At 39.6% G+C, this 26,368-nt stretch overlaps 2 protein-coding genes across 5 annotated transcripts in view; both read left to right on the top strand.

Moving 5' to 3' along the window:
* Positions 1 to 11,689, top strand: part of ltbp3 (latent transforming growth factor beta binding protein 3) — a 37,835-nt gene extending 26,146 nt beyond the window's left edge. For all 3 annotated transcript variants that reach the window (XM_077592392.1, XM_077592391.1, XM_077592393.1), the window contains 17 exons: positions 796 to 927; positions 1,018 to 1,146; positions 1,215 to 1,334; positions 1,808 to 1,930; positions 2,095 to 2,217; positions 2,348 to 2,467; positions 3,606 to 3,734; positions 4,030 to 4,200; positions 5,616 to 5,696; positions 5,768 to 5,896; positions 6,173 to 6,310; positions 6,380 to 6,520; positions 8,312 to 8,440; positions 9,446 to 9,607; positions 9,686 to 9,775; positions 9,853 to 9,981; positions 10,655 to 11,689. In XM_077592392.1, the coding sequence (XP_077448518.1) occupies positions 796 to 927; positions 1,018 to 1,146; positions 1,215 to 1,334; positions 1,808 to 1,930; positions 2,095 to 2,217; positions 2,348 to 2,467; positions 3,606 to 3,734; positions 4,030 to 4,200; positions 5,616 to 5,696; positions 5,768 to 5,896; positions 6,173 to 6,310; positions 6,380 to 6,520; positions 8,312 to 8,440; positions 9,446 to 9,607; positions 9,686 to 9,775; positions 9,853 to 9,981; positions 10,655 to 10,806 (2,198 nt within the window). In that variant the 3' untranslated portion in view covers positions 10,807 to 11,689. The remainder of the gene's footprint in view (positions 1 to 795; positions 928 to 1,017; positions 1,147 to 1,214; positions 1,335 to 1,807; positions 1,931 to 2,094; positions 2,218 to 2,347; positions 2,468 to 3,605; positions 3,735 to 4,029; positions 4,201 to 5,615; positions 5,697 to 5,767; positions 5,897 to 6,172; positions 6,311 to 6,379; positions 6,521 to 8,311; positions 8,441 to 9,445; positions 9,608 to 9,685; positions 9,776 to 9,852; positions 9,982 to 10,654) is intronic.
* A 3,987-nt stretch (positions 11,690 to 15,676) lies between these two features.
* Positions 15,677 to 26,368, top strand: part of sptbn2 (spectrin, beta, non-erythrocytic 2) — a 36,676-nt gene continuing 25,984 nt past the window's right edge. Inside the window, exons 1-2 of one of the 2 annotated variants that reach the window (XM_077591763.1) lie at positions 15,677 to 16,164; positions 23,440 to 23,635. In XM_077591763.1, coding sequence (XP_077447889.1) covers positions 23,479 to 23,635 — 157 coding nt within the window. In that variant the 5' untranslated portion in view covers positions 15,677 to 16,164; positions 23,440 to 23,478. The remainder of the gene's footprint in view (positions 16,165 to 23,439; positions 23,636 to 26,368) is intronic. The other variant, XM_077591765.1, reaches the window with a different exon arrangement.

Here is a 26,368-nt window from a genome sequence, read left to right as displayed (position 1 = left end):
AATTGAGGTAAACTTGATTTTTATCTGTAAGGATAGCTCAACATTACATCTTTTCTTAATAGATTGAAGAAATTTGGTAAAGCACTTTTCTATGATTAGCGGTCAGTGGGAAGCTGAGGTACACGGTCGATTGGTTGCCGGTCTTTTGGTCGCCGGTCTTTTGGTCGCCCGGAAGGTTATTGATAATTACCATTTAAATCGTTGCTCAAATTCCCTAAATACAAACTGCGAATTACTATTTAGTCATACTTAATGCCCTATTAATTATTAGGCTAAAGAAAAGCTCCAAATTTCCCGTACTTTTACGTTTTTTGTTGGAGAACTTGTTAAGACCCTGATTGACGTACCTTCTTAAAGGGACAACGCATGTACATACAAACTCTTCTACACTCACACGTCGGCTCAGTGAAACTGCTCATGGCCATTGTTGGCTTTTATTGATGCGTAGACCGTGTTGTTTTACCTTGTTTTGTCGCCGGTCTTTTGGTCGTCGGTCTTTTGGTCGCCGGTCTTTTGGTCGCCCGTTGTCGTGATCCGGGCGACCAAAAGACGGCGACCAAAAGACCGGCGACCAATCGACCGCACACTGGAAGCTCAAAGTTGACAGAGATGCGGACCACAATCGTTCTTCTATGATTTAACAATTAGACACGAATAAAGTAATATATAAATTATAAAATTTTAAGAATAAGGTTTTGATACGTCTTGTGCTATGTCTAAATTTGTGTGGATGCATCTAGACTAGAGTCTATGTTGGCTCGCATATGTCATATGATGTTATTGCTCCTTGTCCAGATGATAATGAATGTGAGTCTGAGCCTTGCGGTCAGGGCAGAGGCTTTTGCATCAACACAGAGGGTGGCTACAAATGTCACTGTCGCCAAGGCTATAAACACATGGTGCAGCATGGGAGGCTAAAGTGTGTCGGTAAGTCGGGCTGATTTAGTACCTCCAGATTTTTTGATATAGTTTTTGGAGGATAACTCCTGAATTTTGTTTTTCTAACTGTATTGGCAGACGTAAACGAATGTTCCAAACGGGACATTTGTGGTTCTGGAGGCCAGTGTGCTAACTTGCCGGGTTCTTATAAATGTGAATGTCACAGTGGCTACAAGAGCAGGTCACACCGTCACCCTGTTTGTGAAGGTAAAAGAAAAAAAATCATGTCATATTTCATATGTGTAAGTTCATTTCGTTTGGATGTTTTATTTTAGATGTGAACGAATGTCTCAGTCCGGACAATTGTCCAAATGAGCAATGCGTGAACACACTTGGCTCCTTTGAATGTGTTCCTTGCCTATCGGGTCACGAGTCACGCTCTGGCACCTGCTACGGTCAGTGTAAAATCCACAAATTCACTCTTAAGCTGCCATTTATGACTGGACTGTTTATGGGTGTTTTACATGTAAATGTTCTTTTTTGCCGTTTACCCTGTAAACTAATAGTTAAAATAAATCTGAATTATTGATCCAGATCTGATACTCACGTATTGGAACGTATAGCGAACGTATTGGTGTCCGATACTGCAATATTTTGTTTGCCAGAGAGTATTGAATTTGACCCGCAGTTGTATTGAGTATTGAATCACAATAAATGTAAAGTCATACCTGTCAACCTCTGCCGATAACTGCCCTTATAAATGATTATGATTCCCCTTACAAACCCCCAAAAAACCTTACAAACACCGTACGCGAGTCGTACGGTGTTTGTAAGGTTTTTTGGGGGTTTGTAAGGGGAATCATAATCATTTATAAGGGCAGTTATCGGCAGAGGTTGACAGGTATGTAAAGTTAAATGTATTTACCAGATATAAACGAGTGTGAAAAACCTGGCATTTGTCCCAATGGCCGATGTGAAAACCTTCTTGGAACTTATCGTTGCCTTTGCAATGAGGGCTTCATCCCATCGATTGACAGCAAGGGCTGCACTGGTGAGTAAACCGATGGTTCAAGTGCATTATTACAACCGAAAAGGCTTGGAATCACCTTAACATGATGACCATATGACCTTCGAGTGTCACTCCTATCACCATTTTCCTATCACCATGGAGATGTAATGACAAGCAACCTTCCCCTTTTCCTGTATGACGTACAGATATTGATGAGTGTGAAGACGTCCGGCTGTGTGCGTATGGCCGCTGCATCAATACCGAAGGATCATTCCAGTGTCAGTGTTATTCCGGTTACCAGCGCACACAGGAAGGAAGCCACTGCGAAGGCATGATTCATTCCTCTCCTTTTGGGGGGATTTACACAGAGTTGTTTATAGTTTACATAAAAGTTCATCTTGCGCTTGGCTTAGCTCAGTTTCTATTGGCATGATTTACACCCCGCCGTTGTCCCTCCAGATATCAATGAGTGCGATAGGCCGTCAAACTGTCAAAGAGGCCGCTGTATCAACAGTATGGGTTCGTACACCTGTGAGTGCCAGAAGGGATACACATTGGTGGGAGGCCGCCGTTGCCAAGGTCAGTGAGCTTAAATCTCAAAACATTACCATATGGTTGCTGCTATCAATTATTGAAACAATTGAATAATCTACCAATTCATTATGTCATTGGACACATTTAAGAAGTTGCAGGATCATTTAAGGAGATGTAAAAAATGCATATATATTGTAGAATATATATACAGTGGTACCTCCTACATACAAGCTTAATTCGTTCCGGGACTGAGCTCGTATGTCGATCTTCTCGTAACTCGAACGAACGTTTCCCATTGAAATGAACTGAAAACAAATTAAATTTGTTCCAACCCTCTGAAAAAACACCAAAAACAGGATATTGGATTGGAAAAAATGTTTTATTTCTTCAAATTCGCCATCTATTAATAAAGTAACACATAACTAGTGGTTTAATAGTAATAAAATGTGTTTAATAGAACTAAAATTAGGCGGATTTCGCGGAGGGTACAGAGAGGGACATACATAGAGGTGGGGGGTTTCTACTACAACACACTCGTAACAGAACAAACAAATTTAAATTAACTTGGATTAATATATCCAGACACACTCAAACATACGTTTAATGTAACTTTACACAAAACTGAATTCAAATTGTGTTTTATTATATATATATATATATATATATATATATATATAACCAACACAGAACTTCTGTAAATCCCAAATATGTCGATATATATAGTCGCAGAATAACGCCCAAAATTATTTTTCAGAAATTAACTATCAACTAATTATTGTATATTAATAAATTAATTAAACACTTAAATGGACTAGTAACATTTTTATATTGCTTTTATCCTATTCTCACGGTAACATTGAAATATCCCATACACGGGTAATCGCTCATAACAAAAAAGGCATTTTACAAAAATGTAAGAACATATCATTCAAATTCATCGACTTCAACATGACTTGAAAAAGTTGTAATTTGAGGGACTCAGAACTTTACATCGTCACTGAATTGCAGAGTGCATCTATAAAAAAGATTCATCTGTTTGAAACGGTTTTTTAAGCCTGTTTTGAAAATGTCCAAGTCAATATACCAGTAACTCCATGTTTTCTTGCTTTAATCTATCAAAACATTATTTCAGATGGTGTTTAGATTGGAATCACAAAGTTAGATGGCATTATTTTCCTTTCAGACATTGACGAATGCGCATCCGACTGGAGCCTTTGCCAGCCGTACGGCTCTTGCGAGAATAGACCGGGCTCATATGTGTGTGTCTGCCATCACGGCTACGTCCTCTCAGAGGACAAACACAGCTGCGAGGGTAACTTCCTCTCATTCCTCTTGCATTTCTTGACGCTTGCATTCATTGGATGCCTCCCAATCCTAGACTCAGACCGGCTTGAGGACTAAAAATGGAAATATTCTCAAGCTGTTGATGCATGTATGATAAAAGATTCTGTTGCTGAACTAAAAATCACGAAGAAAAGAAAAGCCCATTATGCAATTTTTCTCATGTTGTTGTTGTTGTTGTTGTTGTTGTTGTTGTTGTTGTTGTTGTTTCAGCATTGTGTTTCCCAAGTCATTCGATTTTAACCTCTTGGATGTCCCCCCTGCAGCACCTCAAATGATAGCAGATGAGAAGAAGGAGTGCTACCTGAACCTGGATGATACCGTGTTTTGTGACAGTGTCTTGGCCACCAACGTCACCAAGCAGGAGTGCTGCTGCTCTATCGGAGTTGGCTGGGGAGACCATTGTGAGATCTACCCATGTCCTGTTTCCCACTCAGGTACAACCGACACATCTTCAGGATTAAAGTTATTGCTCTGAGTGCACGTACCATTACAAAACATTGCTGATTACCTTAATACTTACACAAAAACTTTCACATTTAAAAATAAAGTGTGTGTGTGATAATGTTGGAAGGGTTTTTTTTATTAATTTTTTTACTTTGTATCCCTATTTCATGAACTTGCTAGTCATGAAATTATTTTTTTAAATGCCCCCTGCGGAAACAAAATTGTTTTCATGAAGCCTACCAACAACCAGAATATAATACCCTTAGAACAGGGATGTCAGACTCGGGTTGGTTCGTGGGCCGCGTTAACGTCAACTCGATTTCATGTGGGCTGGACCATTTTAGATATAATATTTAGATTTTTTTTAATAAATGGATTAATAGCCCTGAATATTCAGTTTTTTTATAGATCTAAAACAATGTTTATTTTAGCTTTTTTTAAATACTTTTTTAGATTTTACAACATGATTTTTGAACTAAAAATACAGAAAAAATGATTTAAAAAATTACAATTATTGATTTAAAAGGGGGAAAATCAGGAAATTTAATACACATCTATACTCTTCATTTTAATTTGATCCTAAAAGAGAAAGTCGGCACTCATGATTTACTTTCCCGGGCCACACAAAATGATGCGGCGGGCCAGATTTGGCCCCTGGGCCGCCACTTTGACACAAGTGCCTTAGAAGATTAATCTGTTATATCATAAAATTACCAAAGTCAATTTTCTCTTTAATAACAAAGGAAAAAAACTTCTTTCAAGTTAAGATAATAGAAAATAGGTTACTAAAAGTAAAACAATTATAACACATGACAACATTGCTCCTTACAGGAGACATAAATTTGTGAAATATCAATTCTTCTGAGCCAACCGTCCATGATGGAACAGCTTGAACAACACAAACTTCACCCGTTTGACATGTTGGTGCATGTATGAAAGTGAGAAGAGAAAGCAAAACTCCAGTATCCTGGGAAAGCTGTAGAATACAATATACTATTACTACCAAATCAGACAGATTTCCCAAATGTAATTGGCTTGGAAATAAAAGCAAGAGGGAGCCTGAAACTTCAATATTAAGCAGTAAAACCTAATGATGTAGGATTTGATTCTGGGTAAAAATTTAAAAGGTTATATCGAAGTGTGTAATATACATTAAATTGACTTTTTTCCCAGTTCATCATTTTTTAGATGAAAAAAACACCACAATATTAAATGTTATTGCAACACAGTCATATGGTGAAATAAAGTACAAGTGGATTTTACATGTGTATACAAAATTTAACATTCTCTATTTACTACTAGATAGACAATCTTTTGGACAACAAAAAAAGGCAAATACAAATAATGCAATTCAGGAATGTCTGGTAATTGTATGAATTACATTCTTGCTGCCTTATCCACACAGCTGAATTCCACTTCCTGTGTCCAAACGGGCAGGGTCTCTACTATGATGAAGGACTCATGTATAGCCGTCCTGCCTACCAGGGTATATATCATCATCACCGATGTAAATTTATTAGTCAACCACATATGTGACTTCTTGGCCTTCCTTCATAGATATCGACGAGTGTTCTCTTTTTGCGGATGAAATTTGCAAAAAAGGCCGCTGTCAAAACACTCAGCCGGGATACGAGTGTTACTGTCAGCGGGGCTTCTACTATGACAGCAACCTTCTCGAGTGTATCGGTAAGCGTCGAAATCAACTTTTCTGCTTGAGCGGTGGATCATCAATTCTGGTTGTGATGTCACAACCAGAATTGCTGAAAAAAGTAGGTCTGCTGCATCTGTTTGAGTGACATAACTGAAATCGTGAAAAGAAAACACATTTGAGTGCCATTTTTTTTTCTGCGTGTAAAATTAAATTAGTGCAGACATTTTTACCTTTTCATACCACCTTTAAACTCAAATCCTAAAGAGGAGCATCATGACATTGTTTGTTTTTTGTGTGTACGCCTCCCCCAGATGTAAATGAATGTCACGACGAGTCTCTGTGCAGAAATGGTCATTGCATCAACACCGAAGGCTCCTTTTACTGCAATTGTAAGGAACCGTGGACCCAAGATTCTGACAAAAAGAAATGTGTGCTAGCAGAAGTAGCAGGTGAGTAAGCTCAAATCTTTTACTAAAGACCCTGACTTTGCTTTGATGATGTTTGCTTTAATTGGACAGATGTAAACGAGTGTAATGATCCAGCCAACTGCAAGAACGGCCTCTGTGTGGACACTCAAGGGTCTTACTACTGCATTTGCTCCCCACCATGGACCCTAGCTATTGACCGGAACCGTTGCGTGACTCCAGAAGAGCAAGCAGGTGAGTTGATCACAACATATAGAAAATGAAGGTTCGGGGTTTTGATTTGATTTGATTTGAATGTGGATTAAAATGAGTGTTTCTCTGTTTATGAAAACTGAGCATGACGTGTCAGGTTTCCACTTGGTAAGGCACGATTGCTATTTATTATGGATGAATTTGGCATTGCCGTTCTGTGATACCCAATGTTTACTGCAGCAGTTTGCTGGAGGGTTTGAGGTCAAATTAGAAGTTAGAATTAGACAGGATAAAACAATTAAATACATACCATAGCTGTGCCTGTACTTGCATATGGAAGGAAAGGCAGCTCTGAATTTCCTCGCAGTGACATTTGATATTTTTCTTTTTGACTGGCTTCAGATATGACTGATCTGTTCAATATGTAACAGAGTGCTCTGAAGTCAGATATTGTATCTTATTTATGGCCGTTACTAGTGTGACAGAAACTTGCACGATTGTCCAATCCGTGTCTTGTACGGTTTCACTAAACATTTCACAAGACACATTTAACCTGGGGCAGCCCGGTGGAGCGAGTGGGTAGCGCGTCGGCTTCTCAGCTCTGGTGTCCTGGGTTCAAATTCAGGTCACGTCCACCTGTGTGGAGTTTGCATGTTCTCCCCTGGCCTGCGTGGGTTTCCTCCGGGTACTCTGGTTTCCTCCCACATTCCAAAAACATGCATGGTAGGCTGATTGGACACTCTAAATTGCCCCTAGGTATGGGAGTGAGTGTGCATGGTTGTCCGTCTCCTCGTGCCCTGCGATTGGCTGTCCACTGATTCAGGGTGTCCCCCGTCTCTGGCCTGGAGTCAGCTGGAATAGGCTCCAGCACCCCCTGCAACCCTAATGAGGATAAAGCAGTTCAGAAAATGAGATGATATCACATGAGACATTTAACCTGCCACATTATGTTTGTCATAAATGTTAGAGCATTTATTGTTTTCATTCTATACTTTGTAACCTTAACTCACCCCACGCATAGACCGGCACACTTAAACCACTTTTATAACTATCAATTTTCACCCAAATCCATTCTCGAAAAGCCTTTAAAACAGTTCACACGGCAAGCCAAATTCTAAAAAAGTTCTAAAATTGGCAACGTGAGTTCCCTACATATGCAACCTCATTGTTTTTTCGTGTTGTGGAAGGTGGAATAGCAAGAAAGAGGCAGAAACTAGGAATTTTGGGTGGTGTGGGAGTTATACAACGGCAAAACGGTTGGCTATATATTCTATTCTAGCCACTAGTCTTTGAGCGGCTACTGTACTGTAAATGTTTGTGGTTCAAACGTATGGTTATGCGTAGGCATTAGAAAAATGGAGGATATATTTTTTTATCAAAGCCACAAACTTTTATTTTAATGCCATCCATTCCAAACCATGTATTTTGGGGGAATCGTGCCGCACGTGTTTTGGAATTTGTCAAGATAGTCCGTGCCAATATATACTAAGGGACGGATACACAATCTAAAAAGAACCAATACAAGAGGTGTATCAAACAAATCTGCCTTTCAAAATATAATGTTTCATTTCTATTGACTGATCGAGTTTGCATGACTTAATAAAGTCAGCCTGTTTATTGGAGGTTTTGCAATAAAGTAGCCTATCGCATAGGCATTGATAATGGACAGCGTTTTTTTATGCAAGTGAATTTCCTTTTGAGGTTCAGATAATGTATTAATTGCAGGATTGTTATGCCACGTTGCTGACCTGTTTCTGTCCACCACTTTGCCAATAATAGCTGGCCCCAAACAGATGTTCATACTGTAACCAGTGTCTGTGGTGCCCTTTGCAGATGTGAATGAGTGCCAGGATCCCTCGTACTGTAAGAATGGGAGGTGTGAGAACACGCCCGGCTCCTTTCACTGTTTTTGTGACCCTCCTCGCACCTTCAGTGCGGCGCTCAAACAGTGCGTCTATGACGGTGGGTAAATTCAGTATCAGCTAGTGCGAAAAAAGATAAAATATATATTTTCAGATCCTTGGTACCTTGGTGCTTCATGTAATTCCTCCTCATTTAGATAGGAGTCATGTTAATATTATGTCGATCCACATACTGTTTGTTTTCACTGCGGGCTCCTATGAAATATTTTTTTAAATTAGTATTACATGTAAATTATGAGCTAATGTCTGCAGTTTTTAATATCTTCCCCCATAATGCATCCAAACGAGGTATTGAAAATACTTGAAACACCTCTTTGTATAGTGCAAAATCCATAGTTACTATTGTTTAGTTCAAGTAATACCCCTCAAAACCTTTATCTTTGTTGAGGCAGTTACACTTGTGTGGTATTACTGGAGAATGTGCACGTGTAACTAAGGAGGTAAGTGATGCATGTGTAAAAAAAAAAAAAGTATCACCTGCAGTTTATGGTCAGAGTATGCAGGTCTGGGTACTCGGTCGTTTGGTCGCCCGGAAGGTTATTGATAATTAACATTTAAATTGTTGCTCAAATTCCCTTAATACAAACTATGAATTATTATTTGGTCATACTTAATGCCCTATTAATTATTAGGCTAAAGAAAAGCTCAAAATTTTCTGGACTTTTATTGTTTTTTGTTGGAGAACTTGTTAAGACCCTGACTGACGTCCCTGCCTAAGGGGACAACTCATGTACATACAAACTCTTATACACTCACGTCCGCTCAGTGAAACTGCTCAGGGCCATTGTTGGCTTTTATTGATGCGTAGACCGTGTTGTTTTACCTTGTTTTGTCGCCGGACTTTTGGTCGCCCGTTGTTTGGGTCCAAGCGACCAAAAGACCGCGACCAAAAGACCGCGACCAAAAGACCGGCGACCAAACGACCGCACACAGCATGTCTGTGTGTACTGACCATTAAAGAAATGCCAAAATAAAAAGACATTTGAGTGTTAAAATACTAAAATACTGTTATGCATTCTTGAAATTCTTCTTCTTTTTTGCCCAGATCGTACAGCAGCCCACAAAGACGTGTGTTTCCAGCAGGTGGATGAGGGTTTAATCTGCAGCGAGCCGAGGAGCGTCATGCTGGTTACCTATTCGGAGTGCTGCTGTCACTACGGGCGCGGTTGGGGGCCCGAGTGCAACACTTGTCCGCCAAGGCATTCAGGTTGGTAAAAATCCATGTGGCACCTTCATATCACTGTTACCACAGGTTTTCCAGAGGCCTTTTCTTGTTTTTGCGCAGAGATGTTTAGCCATTTGTGTGAGATGCACCTGGAGACGGAGTCGGATGGGGAACAGGAAATCCTGACAGCTTTCGCTCACTATAATCCAGGTTGAACCATACGTCTCTAACTTGCTCTATTGTGTTACCTAGCTATGAAAGCATTTCAAACTCCTGGTTTTGAACAGGTGACAGTTCAGAGGAGGATTCGGACGAATGCAGTTGTGCAAATGGCCACTGTGTGCGCTCCTATCTGGGTACCATGTGTGAATGTAACCAAGGTTTTAGGTTGGACCACTCTCACACCCGCTGTATAGGTTTGTACTTATATTATATCCAGCACCAGTAATATGATATCAACTCTTTATTCATCCACCTCCACTCATAGACATTATATATGGCCAGCTTTATCTAGGTCTACATTGTCTTTTCCTGTGTCTGTGCTTGCTACTGCTACAAACAGACTTTCCCAAATACGGGATGAATAAAGGTTAATCTAATCTAGATATCTTGTGCACGCTTTGAGCCATTCATAGACAGACATTTTAGGACACGACCATTCAAGTCACGTAACATTAATTTAAATGGAGCATGAACTTTGAAATGACTATAGATTGCTCAAATTTTCAAATGGGTTACGTCTCACAAATGTCAACATTTTTAATTTAACATCCAGTCTGAATCATTTCTAACTGAATGCAGTTTGTTATAAATAAAGGTGTTTTAAATCTATCAAGAATTTAAAGAAGTTAAAAGTATTTGAACGAGGAAAAGCACTCTCCTTGTAAATACTTGTAGACCTTTTGCTTGCCTGGAAATCTCCTGCCATAAGATGGCCATCATTTATGCTACTGACTCTCAGTCATCCAGCGTGTGCCATGTTTTGTTAGGAAACATTGCATGTTTTACATTCAAATATAATTTTATTGTTGGATGACTGTGAAGAAGACTTAAACATACTGTTTATTTCTGCTTTTGTCCCCACTCCAGATATCGATGAGTGTTCAGAACCAGGAGTTCGTAGCAATCTGTGTGAGAACGCTCGCTGTGTGAACACCGTGGGCTCATACAAGTGCTACTGCAAACACGGTTTTGTGCCTACTCGCAGGCCAAATAAATGTGTCCGCCGTAGAATGAAATAACCCTTGACAAGTTGCTCTTATTTATCCATATACAGGACAGTATATGCAATACACAATCAAGCACTGTGCACATGCTGTATTCATAGATTGTACTTTTCAAGGAACTGAAACCTAAAAAAAACATGGAAGCAGCTGTGTAGTAAAAATATGTCATCAGCTCCTCTCCATTGCAATTAAAAAAGAAACAGTAAACATGTTTTTTAGTTGATCATTTTGTAATTATCGAAGTCCATTTGTTTTTGTATTGGTTTTATAGTCAACATTGTTTTTACATTAACCCATTTGAGATTTGTACATTGAAGGCCCAAAAGTAGTGTAGCTCTCTTGAAATCTTCGTCCCAGTTCAATAATATTTAATTTTAAATTGTCCTTCTTTTCAAGTGTTGTTCAAACCCACATTGTGGAGTTTGTTATTGTACAGTTTGTGGCTTGAAAGTTGCTGTAAAACGTGTCAATTGTGTTGATGTAAAATATGAGAGACCTGAAGTTTGTGTAAAAATTGACATGTGAACCTACAGTAAGTAAGCTTTAACCCTAGAATGGTAACCCTCTATTTCAGGGGTTACCTTTCACGCTTCTGAAATAGAGGGTTACCATGGTTACCGGGGGGGAAAAATGGGTACCCTTCATTGCACCGTCTTGCTTAGGACCCATTTTTTCCCTGGTAACCATGGTAGCCCGCTATTTCAGAAGCGTGAAAGGTAACCCCTGAAATAGAGGGTTACCATTCTAGGGTTAAGCTAGGAAAAAAAGACCATGCACTTAGCAATGAATGGTAGGAATGTTTGCCAACTTTAGCTGACTTTGAAAAAACAAGAATGTTTTGCTGCATTGAACTCTCTTTGAAAATGTGTCAAGAAGTGATTAAAATTTTTAAAAATTATTTTAAACTATTTGTGAATTTGCTTTTTATGTTATGCACACTGTCTAATCGAGCGGCCCGGTGGAGCGAGTGGTTAGCGCCTCGGCCTCACAGAACTGGGGTCCTGGGTTCAAGTCCAGGTCGCTCCACCTGTGTGGAGTTTGCATGTTCTCCCCGGTTGCATCTTTTGGGGGGTATTTTTTTCATTTTTTTTTAAGAAACCTTACATTAATAGTTGTAAAATGGAGAACAGGCTAAATAGTCATCTGTGATTTTTTTCAGATAACTATAGCCTATAAAAGACAACATAAGAGAATGGTCAGAGAGAAACAAAAATAAGTCGCACTTTAGAAACCTAAAAAAAAGTGCGACTTATAGTCCGGAAAATACGGTAAATGTTATTCCAGTCGATTCATCGCATACAAATGAACTTCCATACAACGACTACATACACGCAATATGACTACTACTACTACTACTACTACTTTGGCACGTGCTGCTGGGTTGAACAAAGCACAAATACAATTGTGGAAATGTAAATGTTTTTACATTTCCTGCCTGTGTGGGTTTCCTCTGGGTACTGCTGTTTCCTCCCACATTCCAAAAACGTGCATGGTAGGCTGATTGGACACTCTAAATTCCCCCTAGGTATGGGTGTGAGTGTGCATGGTTGTCCTTTGTCTCCTTGTGCCCTGCCTATCGGTTGGCCACCGATTCAGGGTGTCGCCCGCCTCTGGCCCGGAGACAGCTGGGATTGGCTCCAGCACCCCCGCAACCTTAAAGAGGATAAAGCGGTTCAGAAAATGAGATGGGATGAGACATTGTCTGATTGAAAAGACAGAGTCCCCCAATTGATCTCAAAAGTTAATATTCTCCACCATACCAAAAATTGACACAAGACTGATATTATTTAGTAACATAAATATAGTTGCAGCGTTGACTTCTATGTGAAATGCTTTGTTGAGACCTACAGATGCTACTCTCACTGTGTGAACTCACGGAGTCATGGTGCTATAGTGCCACAGCCCCTCGCTGTCCTGGTTTAATTCTACCAAAGTGTTACGTAATTCCAATGTAGAACTGCTGGGTGACCTTCAGCAACTAGTTTTGGCAGATAAGAAAGAGGTCACCGCGGCAAGAAATGGAGGCTGAGCAACAATTACAACAGAAATAGCATGACTGCCCCTTTGAGATGATTCGAAAGGCGGCGAGAGGATATTAATACATTTTAGTGGGTCACAGTGTCCGCAGAGTAACCCTCTGATGACTCTGCACCCCATTTGCTGAATTTAAGGTGTTCTACCCATTCTGTAAAAGTTGATAGTAAGAAAAAAACAGGCAATGACTATTCTATATCTCCTATCAATTTAAAGTTTGAGTTTCAACACATACTTTTTTGTGCAAAACCAGAAGAAATCAATTTTTGCTGCTTTAAATGAACCATTGTTTGTCGTTTAATAGTGTTACCCGGTGGTAAATTCAGTGTTCATGTTCATCCCCAGTTTCTTAGTAAGGTGCTTTATAAGGAAGTTTTTCTGTAAGTGTATGCCATTTTTAGTTTAGTTAGATTTTCTACCTGTTAAGTATGTTGCGACTTGATGACAATTTGAAAAGGTCCCTGTTAAGAACCAATATTGCAAATTATAAGTGTTTCAAAAACATTGAGTCCCATATTTTGCAGCTTTATTGGTGGTCTGCTTTATCATGTTGTTCATCTCTTTGGGGTCACTGTGAAAAAATACAAAGCTACATTTGTACTCATATAATCGTGCTTTATTATTTGGAAAGTTACATATGTTTGTACTTTTTTTTATCTAGTCACCATTCTTGGTGAAGGGAAATAAGTAACTAATATTATTTGCTTTTTGGGCTTTCTGTAGTGCTTTATATTCCCACATGATAGCGCCAAATCCCTGTCTAAATGGAAATTAGTATCAAGGAAGTATTGAAAAAGATGAGGGTATGTAAGTTGAAAATGGAAGCTGTGTTTTTTTCACCGTTCAAACTATAAAAACTGTAAATTATAAAAAAGTTTGTTTTCTGCCATTAATTTCTTTATTTGCGAAAGGAAATTACAGCCCATCTCTGACAAGATTCCAAAAGGAATAAACAATTTAAATGTCAAATAACAATTCTTTGCATGTGAATTTTGTCTCTGTGCTCCAACTCTTGTACTTTTCATTCTTAAAGGTCTCCATAGACCCATCCACCCTTTACCTCTCCTTTACTGAAGGAGTCACATGATTCCGCTTTAAGGTTGCGAATATCATTCCTACATTTCACAGGGAGGGAAATAAGAACAAAGATCAAGTCCCACCATGTATAAGCATAATGGCACCAACTTTGCCAAACGCATGCCCGACTCCGCCCTCGTTCCTGTACGCACTAAAGGTGACCCCGCCCGCCCCAGGTCCTGTCTATAGAGAGCAGACAGACGAGGGTTTAGTTCAAATTGCTGCAATCTGCAGAAAGCACTGTGCTGGACACACTCTGGCAGCCAGTGGCGGACTTATATTCTGCACTCAGCTTTTTCCCTTTGTCACAGTGGATTGGGGATGAGCTCCCGGTACGGGGGTGTGGGTGTATATTCGGGGTTGTAGTACATTGCTGGGTGTGTGCGAAAAATGTTGATACATATTCACATAGACCCGTTCTAATAACCAGAGAAAGAAAGCTTTGTATGAGTTTGGCAACACAGCTACGTCAACGGTCTTTAACATCGACATTTCATTTTGTATTTGATTCTTTTGTCGACATGAAGGTACAGGATCTTCAATCTATTTGAAAATATTTCACATTAATAGCCAACTATCATAACTCTCTGGAAAGCTTGGGCTTCAATAAAACATCCCATACAAAACCCAGCGCTGCGTTTGCAGGACCACAAATTGCTTGTAATGAATAGGATGCTATTTTCCCAACTGCTCAGCCCTCCCAAGGAGACCCAACATTCCATAAAGCCTCACCACTACCACTTTGTTGGTTTAGCTACACCCACATGCACACATATACCCACCCCCGCCAGTGCAGATGGAGCACACAAAAACCCCACAATAAGTGCTGTGAGTTGCCTTACGTACAGTTCATGATTGAAAGTCACAGGTAATGATGTCTTGGGAGTTTAGAGACAGAAACAATAATAACATAGTCTATCTGACTCGCTTGATGCATTAGTGTCAGGCCATGTTTATTTATACAGTGCTAAACAATAATAAAAATCCAATAAAAAAAAGAATACTTCTGTTATATAACTGTCGAGAGGAAATGATAGAACATATATATACCAGCAGGCTGAGGTTGCCACAACTTGAGTGTCACTCATTCAGAGAATCTGTCTTTAGGAGAGGGTTAGAGGCAGGGGTGCCCTTGACTGGTCACCAGCCAATCACGGGGGACATACAGGCAACGATCCATTCATTTTCTATAGCACCAGGGAGCTGGAGCCTATCCCAGCTGACTTCGGACCAGAGGGGGAGGACACCCTGAATCGGTGGCCAGCCGATCGCAGGGCACAAGGAGACAGACAACCATTCACGCTCACACTCATACCTAAGGGCCATTTAGAGTGTCCAATCAGCCTACCATGCATGCTTTTGGGATGTGGGAGGAAACCGAAGTACCCGGAGAAAACCCACACAGGCCCGACGGACAACACGCAAACTCCACACAGGTGGACCGACCCGGATTTGAACCCAGGACCCCGGAGCTGTGAGCCCGACGTCCTAACCACTCAAGCCGCAGCCCATTATTAATTCAAAAAACCCCAAATGGGACTCAATTTTAATGAACAACGGACTCGGGAAAATTTCAAACGCCAACATGTATGTATGTATGTACATCATTAGTCTCAATGTTTATACTAATCCTCCAAAATTAGTCATCCAAATGAAAAACGGGATCAGGCTTTTGCTTTTAGCACCAGGGACAGCACCACACTGTCCATCTCATTTGTATCGTGCAGTTGTAGAGAAGAGAACACAGAATCCGTGCACACTGTTATACATGTGACCGGGAAGGGTCAGCGAGCAAAGCACCCGCCCACCCACGCTCCCCCACGCACACGCCGAACGACCACCAACAGCAGCAGCTCGTCCACTTTTTCTTTCTTCGGGCCGCTGGACGGGAGTGCGAGCAGAGAGAGCGCGCGTGAGTGAGCTTCGACCCGAGCGGAGCGTCGGATGCTCGGCCACGAGCTGCTGCGGATATCCGCCTCCCACCTGGTTATGTTACCCAGGCGGAGGGTTTGCATGCGTTACGACTAAAAGCCAGTGTTTTTGCTCGTTTTTTTATAACATGGCGAATTATTAGCAACCGCAGAGGATAATTTCTTTTTTTTTGGATGATGATGCGGAAGATTTTTAAAGCCATTTTACGGTTAACATTTGAGTAGCGGGGTGACACGCGCAGATTGAAGTGCTTTGATTTCGGTTCAATTCTTTATTTATACGATAGGGTACACTCAATATACCCCCACAAGACAGAAGGCTAAACAAAAGGTAAGCTTATTTCTCTCCTGATTTTCCATCATCTTTTGGTTTTATTGCTAACCCACTAATATCAAAGCTAATTTGAGATATCATTCAGGTGACTGCTGTTAGCCCACAGCCCCCGTTAGCATCCCATGCCAACAAATAGCTTCAGTGCATGATGGCCAAATGTGTGATATTTAACATGACCACAAAAGTCTTATTTAGCAAAGGGATCATCTGTTGCTCCGATGCTAGGTGCTTGACGGGGGAGTGTTCTGGTGTGTAGTTCGTAGAAGCCATCAATCAGGACGTCTGTCTATTTTTTTTTGCCTTTGTTTGATATTCTGTGTCAAACAGAGCCTGCCTGCCATATTCGGACTGCATGGTGCGTTCACGTCCGGGTTTGGAGCTCGACTGCGAGGCACTAAAGCAACATCTGCCCCCTCGTTTGTGTTGTATTTTCGGGTATTTCATCAATAGTTCGATGTCGATAAAACAGATTTATGGTGCCTGGCCTACAACGAGTTACAGCAGGAATGGATCGGCGAAAAAATGAGCTAGTTTGTGATCATTTTAAGCAATCGTGCGCATTAAATCAGAATTCCCCTTCCCAATTTAGCACATTTTACATCACATCACCAAAGAAATATATTACTACCAAGACTATTTTTTATCCGGATATTGTCAATATACGTTGCTGGCATAGATAGTTGGACAAAGATGAAATCATTACATGACCCTCCATCAGATTTCACTTCAAATTAGAGAAATCATCATAATCTTGGATTACATACAGATTTGTTTAGACCAATTTTGGCTATGCATATGCCGACTTTATTAGATTTTGGTGCTCGAATCGTTATGGTGTCTATATTAGGGAGTTGGCTTTCATATTGTATTATGGTTTTACATACAGCTCCCCCTACTCAGATTAGGATTGAAAGGGGGGGCTTTAATGCGAAATATATTATGAAATCCATTACATCCTTTTACAAGGTCAATAGAATTAGAACTGTGCTTGACTGCTTATGTTTTGATTGGCGTGCTTCGTTCCATCCAGTGTTTTGGCTTATACTTTTTCACACAGTAGACACAGTAGTTCTCTTCATTGCTTATGAATCTCATTACAGAATATTGCTCTGATCTTATTTTTAACCTCACATAAAGGGATTGCACAATGACTTTTTTTTAAGTTACCAGGGTCTCATTGTCCAGGTGTGGCCAAAGCAATGACTTATTGGTATTTGATCTTTCCTCCCAAAACAAGCAACATTCATGGAAAATATCTTCATTAATTAATGTATTTTCTATACTATTTGTCCTCAATATCGTGGCGAACAATTGGAGCTGAAATTGCAGGGAAAGCAATTATTCACATTCCAATTCACACCTATTTGAAATTTAGACCGTTCAATTAATCTACTGTGCTAGGTTTTTTGGATGCGGGTGGAAGAAAAACTGCGAAAACCAATGCAGATGCGGGGAGAACATGCAAATCCCATCCAGGACAGATGAAGCCTTGCGTTGATCTCTTTCGGCTGAAAACTGTAAGGCGGTTATGCTAGTCAGTCTGGTAACTTTTAAAAGATACAAAGCTTAATTTGCCAAATTATTTAAAAAGGAACAGCGCCACTAGAGGGCTACGTGTCTACTTTCCCACACAGGACATTAAATCAATGCTACGGAAGGAATTGTCTTCTGGTAGGATTAGCTGGGAATTGGTAAACGCCCACTTGTACTGTGTTAAATAATTTAAAAAGACCCTCTGGAGATTTGGCTGAAATGTTGTGATACAGCAGAAAAATAGCATAATTAAGAAATTGTTGGCAATTCCGGGGTTTCCCCAAACATATTAAAACCAAGATCCAAAATTCAAAACTGAAAGTGTATTTCCTTTTGAAAGTCCTATCCTCAAAAGTATTGACAAACATTGAAAAGATTGATGACTCTAATTGGCAACACTGCTTGATGAAGTATGACAATCAATGAATTAAACATATAGAGAAATCAAACCAAAGTCCACCAAAGCCTGGACCTAGTCGCGCTATACAAAAATCACTTGCACACATGGTCTCAATCATCTTCAATGCTAATAACAATCAGTGTAAACCCTTTAAGAATATTCAATATACTCAACTAATGTTTTACTTGAAGTGTTTTGAGATGCATATATAATTCACTGAAAGAATTAGTTATTCACTTTATAGTTGTCAACATTCGATGCACCCAGTACAATCCGAATCATTGGCTAATCGCTACCTCACTATGATGTGGGATGTTGGGCTGTTTTTATTTTATTTTTACTATCTAAAATAGGTTTTAAGTGCTGTCAGATTATAGCTAGACCATCCAAATTCTTTTAAGGCAAGGTTTGGGTCGATATATTCTCATTTGGGTCTCGATCTTCTAAAAAAAAGAATTCAAAGATGTTTGCCATTGTAGTGCTACTTATGTCACATTTTTTGTGCTGCAAGAGTTCAGTGATGCAAAAGAGAAACTAATGATGTTTTCCATTATTCTGTAAACAAAGCTGGTTTGCTGAATCAAAGTGACATGTCTGTGTCTGCGTGCGGAGGCCACGGTGGTTTGACTATTTGATGAATGTGATGCTACAGGTCAACAAAAGACCCTGCTGTCCTATTCAGCAGTGTATTTAAAGTGGGATCAGCAGCCTGTGGAGGGGCCTCTGATGAGTACATGCCCCTGGCCGCCTCATGGCTACAAACAGGAAAGGCCCGAACAACTGTCCCAGCTCTCTGCTGACTCCTTCATTGTATGGGGCCATTTGTTAGCACAGGCATTTTAGTTTTAGGGAGAGTTTATCGTGTGTGGAGGCACAGTAGGAATGTGTATTTAATCTGTCGGTGTCCTCAGAGTTGGTTTAAATTAAATATTTTGTTTACTCGTATTGCTTTGTGTTATCCGTAGTACTTCAATCTGGAGGCTACTGCTGGAGGCCAATCAAATTATAATTTAGCACACTATAAATGTGGAATGTTTTTATTGTGGACAAATGATGATGATGATGATGAAGATTGGCGTTTATTCTTCTGCTATACAAATAAACTTGATTTGATTATTACACGCAGTGATGTCCACAATGTTTTTTTGTTCATAAGACCACAATCTAAATGAACCTCTCAAGAAAACATCGATTTGCTTCACAATGAATCACCAATCAATTCCCCTCTATTGACAGATTCATTGATTAAACCATCAATTATGAACACTGGTAAAATACAAAGCATAAGTACACCTGAAGCTCTGAAAATGCTTTTTAATTACTTTGTAAATAGCAAATTGATTACAAACTGTCCTATTGGATTGGATTTTTTTTAAAACAATTGCCTGGGATCAGTAGTAAAAATGTCAGCATCAGGACATCCCTTGCAGGGGGAATAAAATGTGAATTAATGGGGTTTTAATAAGTGTGGACCCAGAAAAATTAATAGTTTAATGAGCGCAAATTGAATTACGCCTTGGGTGACAATATATCAGAGGGTTCTACTATTTTTCTGAAGTCATTCCTTTGTCTTTTCAGGTTATTTCCGTGCTGAAAAATAATGTTCTTCTCTCGCGTCAGGTTTCTGGCTAACATTAAAGATTTCAAGCTACTCTTGACTGGTTTTAAAATCAGTTTATTAGTCCCACCACTTTGAGAGGGCCGGTACCGTACTGAAAAAAAGAAAAACATGATGCTGCTATTGAAATATGTCATGTTGTTTTCACACCTAAAGTAGCTTTTTAAACTGTTAAATGGGATGGAATAATAATGGGCAAAACAAAAAGCTCCAGAATCCAGCCTTTGTGAAAATGGCAGTGAAAATATTGGTCATTTTATATTGCTTTGTTTTTCATAAGAGCAATGTTGCCATGAATTCTATTCGCTATATGGCAGGCTAATATACACAGACTTTATTCCCTGCAGGCGACTGGGTCTAGGCTCAATTTCTCATTTACTCTGCTCCTGATTAACGTGGACGCATTGACAAACAGCCCAGCTGGGCGAGGAGAATGGGCTCCCAGAGAGGCTGATGAAAAGGAGGGGGTGACAAAAGGGGAGACGGAAAGAACAGTGGCACTGCCACAATAGGCTGACACGTGTCTGTCAGGTCAGAGGATGAGCTTTAGCCCCAAGGCACCGACGGATGGCCCACTTCTTCTTTGCTTTCTCACTTAATGCAGGGATGTCAAACTCATTTTGGTATGCGAGCTGCATTCATGGCAATTAGATCCCAGGTGGACCGGACCAGTTTATTTTTTGTCCAATAATGTAACTCACTGGGATGCCGTTGATGGCGTTAGACGTCCAATCCATTTTGACCGGGAGGGGTCAAACTGGATTGGACGTCTAACGCTGTCAACGGATATGGAATTAGCGTGATCACAGCTGGAACTCTTGTTTTTCAAGTGAATTGTCTGTCATTGTCAATGGAAGCCAAAGAGTTAATTTTGGGTTACTTTCTGATGGTTTTGGGGCACAAATGGATTAGATGTGTAGACCCGTAAAGTTCACGCACTTAAATATGAGCGTTCACTGCTGGTCCTCTCACTTCAGGTGAATTGAACGTCTATGGAAGAGGTAATTTTGGGTCACTCTCTGTACATTTTGGGACATTCTGTAATTGGATTGTATTGGATTGGATAACTTTATTCATCCCGTATTCGGGAAATTTCCTGTCCATTATTATGGCAGGATTTCCTGTTCATTATTTTATTACAAATATTAGAATATGCCTATTCCATTTTGTATCTAAATGAATAGCAGGAACTGTCCCCATTTAGATTTTGCTGCAAATTTTAAAGGTTCATTGTTTTGGGCTTTTATTTAAAACTCTTAAATTTGGGAATTATGCCTCAAGGGGATTCGCTTTCATGGAAACCTTTTCTCGCCCCGCCTCTTTTTATTCAACATCTGTCGTGTTTGTCTGACCATCAGCTATTACTTTTCAGATCTTAAAAGTGATTGAGCTGTATTCTGCCTCAGAAAGTTATTTTGAAAATGTTGTCTTGGGTATCATGCCTAGTTACCCATAGTAGTGCTTTCTTCATGTTCTTCTGTGTAGGCTGTCTGATGGAATATGTTTAGCTGACCTACATTGGGCCAAATACGCTCCAGTGCAGTACAGTTTCACGCTGAGTGGGTGGATGAACTGTGGCTTTTTCTGGTAGTAGAGATTGTGGTGGTGGTAAACCGTAGTATGTCACCCCATTTTCTGTTCTTGTGTGTGTGTGGGAGGATGAGCAAAAGGTTGTATCATAGTAGGTCAAAGGGATTGTTTGTCTGATCCATTGAGGAGAGATTAACACAGACAGTCACTGAACAACAAGCTTTCATACTTGTTACATTACAAGAACTCACTTCAACTCCTTGTCCTTTTAGCACCACTTACTAGCCATTAGCCACACCAGAATCTTTTCATGACTTGTTAATATGTCTGAAATAGACAAATTTTCACCTTTTTACTAGGGTAATTTTTTTAAGGCCATTGAGGTTTAAAGTCCCACCATCACCTCAGGTGCTACTTTACTAAATTTGATAGATTTGACTTTAATGAGCCATAACCTGCATTCCTTTTCTTTGTTAAATAGACAATAAAGAAATCAAAGCAGGGATTTGTTATATGACCCTTTTAATATTTTCCAATGATAAATGTTTAGTTTTTCAATCACTTGTTTGCTTCTGGAGCAGAGAGAGGTAATTGTAAGATATTTACCATTGAGTAGATCAAATGTTGGAGCCCAGAATGCTTTCCTGACAGGCGCTCGTTCTTTTGCGCCGTGTCATGGTGATGATGCCACTGGTTTGAAATTGTACGGTAAAATCTCATGTTTTCTAGAAGTTAGTTCCTCCTCCGACCCACTTTCAATATTGTATTTCAACTCGTTGCACGATAACAGCAATGATTCTCGACTATTGATTTCCGTTGAGTTATACACCCTCTGCTGGAATCTTTACCTTCAATGATGACATCGGTTTCAGCTATGCAGAGGCAAACCATGACAAAAATTATTTTGAATAGTTTGGGATCCGTGTGGGTTTTGATCATTTATTCTTGAATACTCTGACAAGAATCTATTATTGAATTGGTTTGTAAAACCTCATAATTGTGGGACTTTTTAAAGTATGTCTGCCATGTAAATGAATTGCAGATAGTCAATGAATGATACTTGTTATAGTTTAGTGCCTCTAATAAAATCATTTTTGCTTTTGTATTAGTCACCCAGAATTTAGTGGGAGTAGTGAAAAGATTCATTTTCAGGACTGATGCACAATTTCCAATAGTGGTGTGGTCAATTGAATGTGATTTGAAATGTTTAGCGGGGTAATGTGCAGGGAGTGTTGTCGTCTTCACTAATCCCTGCCTTTAGTTCCTATTCCCAGCCACCCCTTAATCTCCTGCTAATAAGATTTTCAAGGTTTCTTTTGATTTTTATTTTATTTTTATTTTTTTATAACTAGAATGTGAGTGATTTTTTTAAAATATTTATTTTTTAAATATTTTTTTTTGCTTGTCATAGTCTCATTGAGGTTTACGTTCAGTGTGGAATACCCTGCTCATTGATGTGTTTATTTCTGGCATGCTTAATAATGCAATGGTTGAGAGATGGCTCAGGTCCACGGTGTGTTTTCTGGCCTTAATGTAGAGGGGTCAAGAAGACTATGAAAATGCACATGATATATAATTGATGATCATAGTACTCTGTTTTATGTACTTTAACCCAGTTTTTAGAGATCATACCAGAAGGGCCATGTTTCACTTGTATGTCATTCTTGGTCTTAGATTACTATATTTTTTTCCTAATCATATGGCGCACATGGCAGACAGAGCAAACTATTAGTGAACTGACTCGTCATGGACATTAATCTGACCAATGCTCTTAAATAGTGGAGTTTAATCCTTTGAAGATTTCCCATTGGGTATTTATACACCACGGATAGGATTTTTGTGTTCATACTCCTTTTGTGTCGTTTCTGTACATTGATTTGAATGCATACGGTGTAGTCAGCATTCATTGCCATTATCAATTTTGCAATTAAGGTGGCTATTAGAACAAATAGGAGCATATGAATAACGGGGTTTTAAAGATGGCATCATTTCAATGGCAGCATTCGTAACTGACTTTAGACTCAAAAATGCAAATGCCTAATATCTCGTTACATAAGGACTGGCAGCAAGTCTTACAGTGTAAGCGGCTATCTGATGGGGAATTTAAAGCTGCACAGCTGTAAGCTTTTGACACGGTACCCCCCCTCACCCACACAGCTTGAAGTGACTTTTGTCTTCTTTTAAATTTTAGGTTGGATGAGCTTTCCTCTTGCCTGGACACCGAGACATCATGAGTACCATCTCCCCCACAGACTTTGACAGCTTGGAGATCCAGCAGCAATACAATGACATCAACAACCGCTGGGACCTGGCAGCAGAGACTGAGTGGGACAATGAAAATAGTTCGGCGCGCCTTTTTGAGCGCTCCCGCATCAAAGCACTTGCAGGTTTGATTTACCGAATTACGTCACCAATTGATTGGTTTAAATTTAGTCCCTCGTTTACCTCCAAAAAGTAACATTTTAGTTGGCATGCGCTTGCTTCGGCAAGATGCTTTCCACAAACAGTGCTTCACATCTTTTGTCAAGATTTTACAGTCTAGAGATTGTGTGCAATCTATCTTTTTGTCTAATAGTCTGATTGGATATCTGATTAGATGACCTTTTATCATTCACATTTGCTTTCACTTGAACAATTATACGATCCTGAGTGCATCTCTAGTTAGACCTGTCCACTTGTGATTCAATCACTTTAATTGTATGTGAAGTGCCTGAGTGTTGTCCTTAATGATATACTTTAACAATTACCCATACTTTAACAGTAAACAGCTTTGAGAGCCATCAATATATTACTGTTCGGGGTAGATTTCATGGGCCGTTTATATAAATATGACCAATAGGGTCGTGTATTTTTATTTTATCTTGTTCTTACAACGTGGCGTTGCCAACCTTTGGCCTGATATGGAATTTACCAATACATTTTCTGTTACTCTTCCATGTGAGAATGACTGTACCAATATTGCCATGTTCATGTAAAAAAAAGAATTTGAACCCATTTACTGAGTCTTGGGAGTAGCATTTGGTATTTAGAATTTTGTAAATAAAGCTTCAAACACTTTAATGACACAAAGAAAATCAAAGATTAATAGTCCTCAGAACAAATCTAATTATGAGATCTCCAGTTACGTACTAACGTAATTTCTTGTAGTCCCAGAGATACAATTTGGTCATTACAGTGCACGCCAGGAATAGATACAAAAGAGGCCAATGATGGAGACCAGTTTATGCATAGTAATACACAGGAAAAATAATCAGATGCTAACCACAGACGTTTTCCTTCGTCCTCCATTGTGGAGTCTTCATAGTGATTATGCAGGATTTTTCATGCCAATTATTTAATCATTATTTGATGTTGACGTAATCTGAATTGCGTCGGTATCACTCTTGCTATTCTTTTGGCTGAGCCTACAAGAGCCAGTCTTCTTTGGGGCCATAACCTGAAAAAAGGAGGGCAAAAAGGCAAAGATCATCACGGCCCACATAAATAATGTATGGAGTTGAGGTACTAAAGGGCGGACGAAGCACAGCCGTCATAATGTCCAAAAGTCGTAGGTCGAGGACATCATAACCCGAAGACTCCCTGTATACTTATGCAGTGTTTTTATTTGGATCCAACTAAAGTGAACGCAGCCATATCTGCGTACACTTTCGAGGTTCTTCCAATCTTGATGAGGAATTGCTCTTTATCTAATTAAAAGCTCTTTTTAAAGCAAAAATCCAACTTCATGAGTTTGTGATTGGACTTTACCTTCTACTTGTTGAATTGGAACCACTTGCAGTATGAGGAAATCCCAGCAGAGGGGACCATGAGGCAAGAACATTCAGAATAATAATGAACTCAAAACTTTGACAAAGAGTCTCCCAAACACTGCAGTGTTGAATAAGTCTTGTAATGTTAAGTGCAGATAAATGGAAATTCCTTTCTTCATTCATAAGAACATTCATCTCAGGTGTCTGTCTTGATGCCAATGATTATATCATAGCAGACATCTGATCCAGAGGACAGTTCTACTCAGCTTTTTTGTCACCTGTCTGACTGTTCCTCATAAAGTGCACTTTAACATGAATACTTGTAATACCACTGCGGTAGGACAAGTAGAAACTTGATGCATACATTCTTCGACACGCTGCAGTAAATATTTCCCCCTGAGCCAATGTTCCGCCTACCTTTACAGCTTGCAAGACCCGCATCCTGTGCACACTTTGCTGCTTAGTGATGCATTCCTTTCAAATTCAGACTGATGTTATTATTATTTGGATCCCTCTTCTGCTTAATGGCTTTTGTACTTGTTCCTTTGTTGAGCCTCTCCCTAGCATGTTTTTGAAGTATACCGTAAATAACCCTGTCTAGTGAATGGAGGTTTCCTGAAGAAGTCTTTTCTTCTGTAGATCTTTGTTGATCAGAGAGTTGCTGCCTCATATTTCGTGGAGCTGCTCGTTACAGTCCTCTCCTAGAGGTGTTCATTCATGAATTATTATTAGTTCCATTTTGCTCCGCTTCAACCTCTTACGAGTGATTGTACACTCTGCTTTCTCTTTTCTCCATTCATTGTTTCTATTAGTAAGAGCATGTTCTTGTTGGATCTCATTAGACGTATCGCCCCAACCTCCCATCATAAACACAAAGCCCCATAGGTCCTAGGGCAGTTCATTTCCTAATGAGACCAAGCCAGATGCGGCTTGCTCATCAGGATATGGATGGAAAAAAACAAACAGTCCCTTTTATCCCTGCCCCCTGACCAGACCATAGGCCACTAAATGAAAAAAAGTCATGACCCCTAAGTCCTCAGTCTTTATAGACTTGAGTAATTCTTAGCATATGTTGTACTTTGTTTTTCTTTTCTTTTCTTGACACATTGTCGAATTTTTTAATGCTTTTAAGGAATGATACTCTGTATACTATTATTGCACCTTACATATTTCCAATAACTGACATTGCAGTAAAAATAAGAGGCACAGAGACCATGACCAATTGCTATATCTGTTCTTATCGAGCAGAACATCAAATAAGTTAATATGGCTTGACCCGTAATTGTTTTACAAAGATAACACGCTTCTATTTGAAACTTTCCGCATCACCGGTAAATTTCCGGAAAGAAATAAATGGTTCCATGTTCAAAC

This window comes from Stigmatopora argus, chromosome 22, assembly GCF_051989625.1.
Source record: "Stigmatopora argus isolate UIUO_Sarg chromosome 22, RoL_Sarg_1.0, whole genome shotgun sequence".
In the NCBI taxonomy this organism is placed as follows: Eukaryota; Metazoa; Chordata; class Actinopteri; order Syngnathiformes; family Syngnathidae; genus Stigmatopora; species Stigmatopora argus.
This window is presented reverse-complemented; position numbering and strand designations above follow the sequence as displayed.